This window comes from Ictalurus furcatus, chromosome 20, assembly GCF_023375685.1.
Source record: "Ictalurus furcatus strain D&B chromosome 20, Billie_1.0, whole genome shotgun sequence".
Classification (NCBI taxonomy): domain Eukaryota; kingdom Metazoa; phylum Chordata; class Actinopteri; order Siluriformes; family Ictaluridae; genus Ictalurus; species Ictalurus furcatus.
In genome coordinates, this window is record NC_071274.1 from 7276602 (window position 1) to 7288915 (window position 12314).

Here is a 12314-nt window from a genome sequence, read left to right on the forward strand (position 1 = left end):
GTTGCAGGCCTGGTAACATATTAATCTTTACAAAGTGATTACTTTTTTTGTTATTATTACATAGACAATGGTAATTGAAATATTTTCAAATTACCCACCTAATTCCTAATTTTCATTTTACAGTTGTCCATATGTTTTTGTTGAATTTTGTCTGAAAAGTGATTGATACAGCTAGCTAAAAAAGCATTAGCAATGCTCATTTACTATCCACTATTATTAAGAATGCTAGATATGTATTGTAAGCAAAAGCCATTAATTACAAATAGAGTCACTTAAGGTCACTTAAAAACAATTTGTTTAGTAAAATCTATGACACTGATCACATGACTATGCCTAGCTGCATGATTGGCAGGTAGATTGAGTATATAATCACTTGATTTTTTTTTAATACTAAAATAAAATCTGCTGTAGGTGATGGTATTTCTAATATTTGAGCTCCTACTAATTGTGTCAGGATTTTACTATGTTGCTGAACGAGACACATCGTGTATTGTTTAAGTTAGCACGTTGCAGCATCTGCACATGTAGAGTAACTAATCTTAAATTCTTGGTACCTCCATAACTAAATAATTTGGTGAATTGTTGAAACGTTGTCAACTTTCCCAACATTATGTGTATTTTTGGTAGCAGGCAGGGTAGCTAGTTGTTTGTTAGGATGGTGATGAACAGGATTCATTCATATTTTCATTTCCAGTAACCTCTTTGTCCTAGTCAGAGTTGCAGTGTATCCCAGGTACACTGGGTGCAAGATGGAAGAATTCACTCAAGATGGGATGCCAGTCCATCACAGGGCACCATGCACTCACTTTCACACACTCACATATACATACGGCCAATTTAGCGTACCCAGTCCACCTACTTGCATGTTTTTTGGGCAGTGGGAGAAAACCAGAGAACCCAGACTACCCATGCAAACCGTGGGAGAACATGCAAAACTCTACACATACATTAACCTGAGCTCACGATTGAACCCAGGACCCTGGAGCTGTGCACTACCATGCCGCCCTATTGGACATGATCAGTGTCCAAATTGTTTGGGACCCGAACATCTGTGCCAGGCACTTACAAAGCCCTGACCTAACTGCAACAAAATGTCATTAGCCATGTGCAAGGCACACCATGCAGGACATGAAAATACTGCCTTCTATTCATCACCTTCATCTGGCACTGTGCAGCCACAGCAAAAAGTGAACAGAAGACATTGCTGCAGAGTCCACTGTGAAGAAAAAGGCTTTTCCTTTGCTGTGTTACAGCAGCTGGAGCAAAAGCAAACAGAGAGAATGCCTTTACTAAGTTGGAACACAGATTTGAGGAACTGGCATCAGACATGGGCCAAATGCAAGAGCTGTTAGTAGAAATGCAACAGCGCACTAAAGTACATAGTGCAAGGGAGCAAAGTACTAGCACACAGAAACAGATTGTGATGTGCTATCAGTTCCCATATCTCGTTCGCTGAAATTGAGGCCCACATCAGCAGACAGCGTTGGTAACTCAGCATTGAAGGAGATTTGAAGTGTAAATCAGAGTGTAAAGCAGGAACACTTGTGCTACAGGGCTAGTGTTAAGGCTGCCAAGGCAAAATGAAAGTTGGATCCCTACACCAAACATCTGCCCATGTGAGTGGCTGGGCTCATCCACAAGGTACTGATTTCACTGACAAGCTTTTAATTGTATTTAAGAGCATTTTGCATCCGTGACTTGATAAAAGGACAGACCTAGTGTTTCCAGTGACAGATGTAGAAACCCTACACTTGAGATCTATGCCTTTAGTACAAAATCACAATGCATGCCTTTGGTACCTGGACAGTTCTTTGACACATAGGCTGAGGAAGCATTAAATGATCACCTCCTTCTGTCTGAGATAAGAGCAAAATATATGACACATGCCTTTGCACATTATTCAAAGACCACAACAATGGATGGAAGATGCTGCATGGGGTGCGGCAGGACCACATTGGTGCTTCCACAGTAGCCCAGAACACAAAGGTGGTTTTGTGCCAGAACAGGGCATGATCAAACCTGTAAAGCATGATTTGCTAAAATAGCTGGCAGATCACAGTGCCAGGTCTGAAATCACATGGCCGGTGGTGGTATTGCTCTCCCCTCTGCAACTACAGCATTGGAGCTTTTTAACAACAGACCAGTTGCCACTACCAAACACAGTGGTCTGCTACTACAGAGGTGCAACACCCAAGCCAATTGTTAGTTCAAAGGGCATCCATTTGGGTTAGCTTTAGCAACCAGAGTGTTCACATACTTAGTAAGAGTAGCCCTAGTGCCCCTGCAACACCAGGGTCTACACATACTCCCCTATCTGGATGACTGGCTGCTGTGTGAACAATCCCAGCAGCAATTGATGAACCAGACAGGGCTTCTTATCTACTGTTGTGGAAGCCAGGACTGAAAGTCATTTAAGAGAATGGCCATTTGACAAGTCGTGTAGCTGCCACTGAAACATATATTCTAGTGCGGGCCGACATCTCCACTGTGGTGTTTTATATCAACCACCAGGTTGAGTATTAAAACATTGAGTGATTCTCAGCCTCCATAAAGAATGGTATTTGCATAATGGCTAGGAACCTTCACGATGACTTTGATACAAGACCTCCACTAGTTCTGAAAGAAACTGCCCTGGTGGACTGGAATGAAAGAAAGTAAAACTGTATGTTATACTGTATATGCAACTGTGGTTCTATAACTATCTTCTGGCTCACATGGGTTGACAAGAATGGCCAGAGGATGAGCTTGACATAGCGCTGGCCTTTTAGAGGCTGCACTGTCACTGTCACGACATGATGACCTTACAATTAGTACTCAGCAAGGAAACAAGCAAACAGGAAAACTCCAGAAATTCTAAAGGAAACCACCCTGGCTATAGTTGCAGAACCACAGTTACAGATGTTTTGTTTTTGTGTAGATGAAAAGGCAAAATGGAGAAGTTGAGCAATTATTGTGTTGGGGTTTGTCATAGTATCCTCAAGCAAACATTAGTGAAAGCAGCTTGAAATGCCTGGATATAAAGTATGTGTGACTGCTTACTTGGTTTTAATCCAGGCTGATGGACAGGCCTTTGATTTTAAAATTGGAATTGCCTACATTGCTTTTCTTTTCTTTGCTTCTTATACAATTGTCTTCTACAATTTTTTAGCTCCATAAATATTTGATGTCTTCATTATTTCTACCAAACCAATATTAACTCTGCATAACCTCTGAGAACAAGACAGCATTTTAAACTAGTTTATAACTTATCTTTGTGCATATTTCTCATCTATTGAACTGGTGGTTGCTTTGCTTTTAGAATTCTGGGCTTAAACAATGGCTCAATATTCACTTTGAGGTTGGCTAGATATGGACTGGCAAGCTCCTGGCATAAACAAACCCTGCTCTCTTTTACCATCAGTACCGTGAAAAGCACTTTGATTCCTGCAGTCAGAATATTACATCAGTGCTGAAGAACAGCCTTTCTGAGGGTCGATATGCTTTCAGACTTAGCACTAGTCCTCCACCTCATCACAGCACACCAATCTTATTAAAGTATTTCAACAGTACAACTAAACTGTTGAAAATCAAATCAGTTCTTTTGAATTTTTGCCATGTTATTTAAAACATTTGATCCCTTCCAAATATGCATACATTGCCATACAGTGGCAGGGTAAAGTGGTACCATTTATAGTGTTAAAAAATGGTATAAATGCCGTTCTACTTCCTTACATTTCCTTCGGATAAATTAATTGTGCGTTCATTTTCAGTATGCTTGTTCTGGCAAGGGTTCTAAAAGCAAAATATGAAATGGAAGCCATAGAAATAATGCTTATGTAAATAACTGAAAGTAGAATAATTTTTTTTGTATGACCTCAGCAAGAACTGATGAAATATGAAACATAAGTCAAACATTATGAATGTGGCCCTTTTACATAGAAAATATAGCCTGGTTTCAAAAATTAACATACAGTGAGGTGTCCAGTTATATTTAATTTTTTTAAATATTCATTATGTTAATGTTATATTCACATGGCCCATCACAGAATTAAAACTAATTTTAGTTAAACACATTATTCATTTGTATAGCTGCACACTCATTATTATTATTATTATTTTTACAGAAACACAGTTAGTCAGCAATATTCACTTGACTGATGTCAAGAATGGTGAGCTGAGACAGATGCAGTTGCAGTTTATGGCTTTAATGAAGGCAATGCAGACAAATCCAGAAAACGTTATGCAAGGTCAAGGTCAAAACAGGAGTATGTCAGGAGATCAACAAACAGAGGAACAGGATTAGGCAGAAACAGAAGTCAAAACACAGGCACAAAGTCAGAATAACCAGGATCACAGATACAGAAATGCAAGGCTTGGTAAAGTCAGTAGCATTGGACAAACGGAGCATTTACTTCACAAATTATTATGACTGAAAGTCTCTCTTTTAAAGTGTGTGTGTGTGTGTGAGAGAGAGAGATTGGAAACAGTTGTGTGTGTGTAATCAGAAGTCCAGTGATTGGGAGCAAGTGAGCGGTGTTGTGCTCTGGGTATTGTAGTCTGGGGCAGCCATGTTTGAAGGCTGCGGTGTGTTCTGGGAAATGGAGTTTGTGGATTGTGTGAACTTGAGAGAGCCCCCTGGTGAGTCCCCAAAAAACAGCCTACTCTGGGAGCCCCATGCTTACGAGGCCTTCCCCTTGATTTGGGCCTGGACTTTCAGGGTGGTTAGCATGGAACTCACTGCAGAGACTGGGGTCAAACCAACACTGTTCCTCTGGGCTGTACCCCGTCCACTTGATGAGGTACTCTAGTCAATTATTATTCAACTGAAGTTCTAGATAGCTTTTACCAGGTAAGCGGGCTGGCCCTCTATGTCAAGTGGATTGGCTGGTGGGACATTCCTGGTAAATGGCCCTAGGATGACTGGGTTCAGTTGGGAGACGTGGAAGGTGGGTGCTATGTTGAGGGAGGCAAGCTTTTAGGTGAAGGGGTGGATGTGTTTGAGCACTTTGTAAGGACCAATATACCTGTATCTCAGTTTCTTGCAGGCTTAGGGTTGCCTGAAGTCTCAAGTGGCCAACCAGACACTGTCTTCTGGCTAGTAGCAGGGTGTCTCTCCTTGTGGTACAGAGCCACCTGTCCGAGACATTGGTGCATGTTCTCCCATACCCATTTGCTTCTACGAAACCAGTCATCCACCGCCTGTGAGTGTGGTTGGCATTCCAAGGGAACGGGGAAGGCTGGTATCCGAGCATGCACTGAAATGGTGTACTCTGAGTCTAACCCTAACCCTGGGTTTGCCCAGGGCAGGAACTGGGCCCAGTCCTCCTGACTCTCCACACAGAAGTTTCGTTTAACCAAACACCCAATCTCCTGGTTTGCTCACTCCATTTGGACATTGAACTGGGGGTATAAGCCAGAGGTCAGTCTTACGGTCACTCCTAACTTTTCTATGAGACTGGCCCACACCCTTGAGGCGAACTGATGACCGTGGTTACTGAAAATGTCTTCTGAAATCTCGAAGTATCGGAACACATATGTAAACAGGAGCTCAGCAGTTTCTAAGGCAGTGGGCAGACTGGGTAATGGGACAAGGTGCAGGGGCATAAAGAACTGGTCTATTATGACCAGGATGATTGTGTGCCCTCAGAACTCTGACAGGTCGGTGGTAATGTCAATCGCAAAGTGGGACTAGGGCCATTGGGGTGTGGACAACGGTAAGAACTTGTCTGCAGGCAGGGTTCAGGGCAGATAGGCTTGGGCACAGGGAGTACAGATGGAGATGGCTCAGTGCACATCAGCCCGCATGTTGGGCCACCAATATTTGTTCTTTAACAGGTGATACGTGTGTCTGGTCCCAGGAAGCCCCATGGCTACACAGGTGTGGAACCATGTGACCAGACGGATGCAAAACTTCTAGCACTTCTGGAATCTAGCGCTGCGACATACGGGCTATGGCTGGGTCGACCTCCCAGTCCACAGCACCCACGAAGCAGGATGGGGGAAGGATCCTCCTCACCACCCTCTCGTGGCTCGGCTGAGTGCATCGGCTTTCATGTCATTGGAACCAGGTCGGTAGGAGAGGGCAAAGCAATCTGTCAAGAATGGTGAGCTGAGACAGATGCAATTGCAGTTTAAGGCTTTAATAGAGGCAATGCAGACAAATCCAGAATACGATATGCAAGGTCAAGGTCAAAACAGGTGTAGGTCAGGTGATCAACAAACAGTGTGAACAGGATTAGGCAGAAACACGGAAATCAAAACACAGGCAAAATAATCAGGATCACAGATATGGAAATGCAAGGCTTTGTAAAGGCAGCAGCACGGGACAAACTGAGCGTTTACTTCGCAAATGAATGTGACTGAAATTCTCTCTTTTAAAGTGTGTGTGTGTGTGTGTGTGTGTGTGTGTGAGAGAGAGAGAGAGAGAGAGAGAGAGATATTGGAAACAGGTGTGTGTGTGATCAGAAGTCCAGTGATTGGGAGCCGGTGAGCGGTGTTGTGTTCTGGGTATTGTAGTCCGGGGCGTCCATGTTTGAAGGTGCATTGACCTGACAACTGAAACTCACCAAGCCTGATAAATAACTGAATGTTTAGCTGTAGATTACTAATGACATCTTAAACATGACAATTTTTTGTAATACAGTATGCAATGTATTTTGTACTGACACATACGAAAAAGGTCCACAAATTCTAGTTTGGTTATTGAAACTAGTATGTATAAAAACTAATAAAATATCTCTAAATGGTAAAAGCGAATAGAAACAAAACCACAACACAAAATTCCAATAAAACTGACATTCATTCAAAAGCAACTACAAACTACCAAAATATTTTTGGTTTTGTGTGTTTTTTTTTTAAATTAAATTGCCCTAACTTGCCGTCAGACATCAGGACTGAGGTGGGCGAGCTTTGGGAGCCTAAAGGCGTACCATTAGAATCACCTGCTGTAATGATCCTACTTTTATTAATCCAGCCCAAAATTATGGAATAGTTATCCGTAGATAAGCTTAATATTGTAAAGACGATGGTTTTATTGCTGAGTTGAACTGAAAAATAGGTGGGAAATTTTATTTAATTATGCAGATGATGCATTATTGAACAGTGTCACTTTAGTGTCTTTATGGTTCAGCACATGAAAAATGATGCCAATTACGAATATCTCCTCAGGGCGCAGCAGCAAGGTGATGGGTTGAGACATGGCTGGTGCTTTGAACAGAGATCATAAGGACCATTGGGCTGTTTCTGTTGGACCTTTGTTAATGTCGTTCAGTTGTGAGGTGTGACCCGCTGTTCAGTGGTTATTTTCTGTTTTGGTCTAATTAAAGACCTGTCACACTTATTATATAAGCAATTGCCTCACTGAAATCTTTGAAGTGATCATGTTTACTTGTTTGATTCCCTTTAAGGTAAAATCACATAGGTTTTACATGCGATAATGTGAGTAGTATAAGATCATGCCCTGAAACTGTATGTGAATTCAGAAAAGAACTGTGTCATCATGTAAATAATAAACCCGCATGCCCTACATGTGAAAAAATGAACATGTGAAAATAAAAGAATGTGGCAACAACCACATGTGCAAAAATAAAAAGCCATACATGCAAAACATTAATATAATAATAATAATGAGTCTTTATTTTTCACATATACATTACAGCACAGTGAAGTTTTTTTTTCTTCGCATATCCCAGCATGTTAGGAGGTTGGGGTCAGAGTGCAGGTTCAGCCATGATACAGTGCCCCTGGAGCAGAGAGGGTTAAGGGCCTTGCGCAAGGCCCGATCAGTAACCCAGAGCCTTAATCTTCAAGCCACCACTGCCCCACTATGTTAGAATAAGTTCATCGTGTGAGACAATCACAAGTGAAAATAAATTCACATGTGAAGTTTGTGTGACTTTTTAGTACCTTAAACTCTTTGTGTATTTCAGTAATAGGTTTTCTTCATTTATTTATATAAAAGGCAGACTGTCAAATGGTAACTCACATAACCAGTCTTTACAACTGTTGTAAGCAGAAAAGCAACTCAGAACACTTAAACCTTGAGGCAGATGGGCTATAACAGCAGAAGATCCCATCAGGTTCTACTCATGTCAGCCAAGAACAGGAATTAAAGTGTTAACTGTTATATATCTGTATGACAGTTAATTTGTGACAGTTTGACAGGTTTAACAGTATTTAGGATTTATTTACTGTGTGGTATTCACAGTATTTGTTGCAAGCTGTTTATTAGTTTATTGCTAATCAAATATCATTTATGTTTACATGTTTAAACTAATTTTCATTTTAGAAAGTGCACTTTGTGAGTATATTCATCATTTATTTTATTATACACAGATTAAGAAATGCTGGTTTGCATAATGTCTTTTGTTATGTGGAACTCAGTTAGCCTTCATAAAAAGCTCTTCTTTTGACACCCACTGCATCATGGGGCCCAACGAAATAAATAAATCTGTAAAGGCTTGTGAGCTCAACAACCTCACGATCTTTCTATTATAAGAGGAAAAATTATAGTTCATAAGAAGATCATTTTTGGATTAGAAAATATAGAATGAGAGAAAGCATTATGAAACATGTTTGTTAAAGTGAGTGCATTCTCATCAAATGCAGTCATAAGTTGTTTTAACATGTATTACTCTCATGTGTGTCTCTGCCTATATTCACCCATGTGCATGCACTTTAGTGTATATTACTTTACGAGTGTATGCGGCTGAGGAGTGGGGGGGGGGGGGGGATTTAAACCGCTGCAATTTGAAACCTTGTTAGAAATTTATGAAGTGCTAAAATGCTCTGTCCCCAAGGAGAGTGCTGCCAGATGTCACTGGCGAGACGTTTACTGCCAAGCTGAGAGGAAAGCTCTGATGGCGGCACTGTAGCATCTCCGCTGAGTGCCTTTTGAACAGCGGACAAGCTAAACAATTAACAGTTGGGGAAATATCTCAACTCTTTTGCAGTTTGCCTCTGCTGGTCACAGAGTCACACATTAGAGTAGGACAGACTTTGTGCTCAGTAATGTTGAAATAGGAGAGGTTCCATGGACCAAGGGGCTAAACGATGACTTTTCACCAATATTGAAAGTACATTTTCATTTTCAGGGTTATTTCTGAAACATCTGAAACTTTTAATATTGTAATTAGTTTCATTGCAGGTGCGCTGTGAATGTTCAGCTCATACATAATGCAAATACAGACAGCTTGTGCAGGACAAACCACAAACATGAGTTGCTAGTAAAGAGAGCAACATGTCTGCACTGTTGTAACTCTGCTAGCTATTAGTTTATCTAGGTCATTTCTAGCTAATTACCAGTTGTGACAGCACTGTACATAATTGAACACTTGACTACATTGTATGAAAACGTGTTAATTATGGCTATCTTGTTAGAAGGGTTTATCGTGTTACAGCATGGATGTATATTTGCCTTGAAAGTTGGTCAGGACACATGGAAGTACGGTTACCTTGAGCCTATATGGGTAATTTCGTAAAGCAAACAAAAACTGAGAGCAACCATGTATTGTGCTGTTATCATAGATTAGTTTAGATTCAGGTTTTGAGCATACACTGTATAATATAGAATTTTGTATTGTTTCTAGCTAGAAACCTGAAATAGAAGTTCAAGCACCACAGATATTTGCATGTTATATTTACTAAAGCATCACAAGAAAGCACAGAAATGAACGCTCCTTGCACACTTTGTTGTTGATTTAACATGAACATAGTAAAATGAAAATCATCGTGGAATGGTTTTGGTTTCTGGTGTAAACATGAGCTTGCACTTTCTCATCATTTCCATTTTTTTCATTTGTGTAAATGAAATTCCATAGAAATCCAATGAAATCACAAAATCAAAATCACACTGTATATTCACTGTTAACTATTTGAAATCATAATCTACAAAAATAACCAAATAACCAAAAATAACCAAACATCCATTACTCCATACATCCATTTTCCATACCACTTATCCACTTATCAGGGGAGCCTGGAGCCTATCCTAGGGAACTCGGGGCACAAGGCGGGGTACACCCTGGACAGGGTGCCAACCCATTGCAGGGCACAATCGCACACCGTTTCACACACCCATTCACACACTACGGACAATTCAGAAATGCCAGTCAGCCTATAATGCATGTCTTTAGACTGGGGGTGGAAACCAGAGTACGCGGAGGAAACCCCTGGAGCATAGAGAGAACAAAAATTTAGGGAAAAAAAATGCATAGGCTGTTTATTCACTGTTTCACAGTCTCATGCCATGAATCAGTTGTTAGGCACAATACAAACAGCTAGATATTAATACATGAGAAATGACGGAATGCATGAGAAATGTTTGCTTTAAACCTATTGACATATCTAAGACGAAGAAAAAAAAAGAAGAAGAAATAACCAAGTTCAGCTAGCTAGCTACTTACACTCCATGCATAAATTCTTTCCCTTTCCTGAATGGGTAGTGACAACCAACTTCTAATCTATGAGAGGCTTGAGCTGACTCTGACTGAAGCATTTCATGACACCGAAGAGACTAAGGCAACACAATCATCAGCTTTCCCCTCCACTAAAAGCCCAAATATTAGTAGAGACATTTCACTTATAATGAAAGTAGGTAATATAATAGGTGTTGTAGCATTTGACAAAAGATAATGTTGAGAAGCGGTAGAGCTTTAATAAATAACACTAAATATCATCTTTTTTCCCGTATCAAGTTAATGTAACAAATAGATTTCAGCTTCTACTATGTAATGACAATGTGATTATGTAATGTGGTAGAACAACAACTGATATGATTGTACACTAAACTGACAATTAGCTTTTACTCTCTGCTATTTACTCCTGTAATTTTGTTCATAACCTTTTTATTTGTTACCGTTATTTGTAAAAAAAAAATTAAAAATTACAAAATTTAAAAATTGTAAAATCAGAGCTGGCAAAGATATTTTAATATTCAAGAGAAGAAAGATTAACCGTCACTGTAAATTTTAACTTCTATAGTTATCTTGCTAACATTGAAAGATTTAAATATTGAAACTCATTTCTGGTTAAATACATTATCTTCAATCTGGGTATTTATGAGTCGTCCTTTATGGTTCTCCTTCATAAATGATATACATAAGATGAAATTGTAAAGGGGGTCCCAGAGTCCATCTGAACAAATGATCAAATATTTAACACTGCAGAACCACTCTGTCCCATCGATCTATGTGTGGTTTCTCATAGAAGTTTAATAAATGTGGCTTGACATCACTGACCACTAAGATTTACTTTTTAACATATTGTTAGTTAGGTGAAGTCATGCATGTTGGTTAATTATGTCTTCAATGTTTGTAGCTGATTCACAAATATTACATATCAAAATAATTGTATGGCAGTTATATGCAGAAATACCATATATACCATCATGCTGTGTATTTCAGAACTCATGTTCAGGAGCATCAACACCTGTGATGAAACAAAAGTGTGAAAAATGACAGATCATTGTAAATATATTTCAGTCTCGTTATCTTGAGATCGCAAAACTGTTTTCCTCACGATCTCTAAACGTAAACATTTTATCGAGATTGAAGCCTAACGTCATTATGCAACACCACAGATCTTCATTCAGTTCTGAAGATTCTATCAAAAGAGGTCCATGCTTCTAGATTTGAATACTAGATTGAAAACTTGCCTTGAGTTGCCCTCTACAGCAGTACTGTGATTAATTACTACTGTAGATAAACCGTAGATATACTCTTAATATAGTACTGTAATATACTCTTCCTTTTTTCTCTTGTCTCCAGTTTTTGGTGAAGATCTACATTCCAGCTTATATTTTGTCAATGCATCTCTGCAAGAGGTAGTGTTCTCCAGCACTACAGGGGCACTGGTGCCGTGTCCGGCAGCGGCCGTGCCCCCCGCTACGCTACGCTGGTACCTGGCCACTGGGGAGGAGATCTATGATGTGCCAGGCATCCGACACGTGCACCCGAATGGCACACTGCAAATCTACGGCTTCCTCCCCTCCAGCTTTAGTAACCTAATCAATGACAACACCTACTATTGCACAGCAGAGAATCCGTCAGGGAAGATCAGGAGCCAAGATTTGCACATCAAGGCTGGTGAGTTTTTATGAACCCATAATATATAATTACTGTAACATCACAGCACAAATTTCACTAATAAGCATGAAAAATAAAATTTTTACATTACAGTGACTTCATTCAGGTCATTTTGATGATTAAATTATAAACTATTAAATAATATAATAGTTAATAAGTAATTATTTACAATATGAAAGGTTATGGTTTGCATTTTCTTTTTTTGAACCACGTTAATAATTTATTCCATTGACTATGTATATTTAATAATGC

At 39.7% G+C, this 12314-nt stretch overlaps 1 protein-coding gene across 1 annotated transcript in view; it reads left to right on the forward strand.

Annotated features, from left to right (window-relative positions):
• The window catches only part of dscamb (Down syndrome cell adhesion molecule b), a 161377-nt gene that overhangs the window by 17487 nt on the left and 131576 nt on the right, over positions 1-12314 (forward strand). Inside the window, exon 2 of the mRNA XM_053651059.1 lies at positions 11745-12062. Within this exon, the coding sequence (XP_053507034.1) occupies positions 11745-12062 (318 nt within the window). The remainder of the gene's footprint in view (positions 1-11744; positions 12063-12314) is intronic.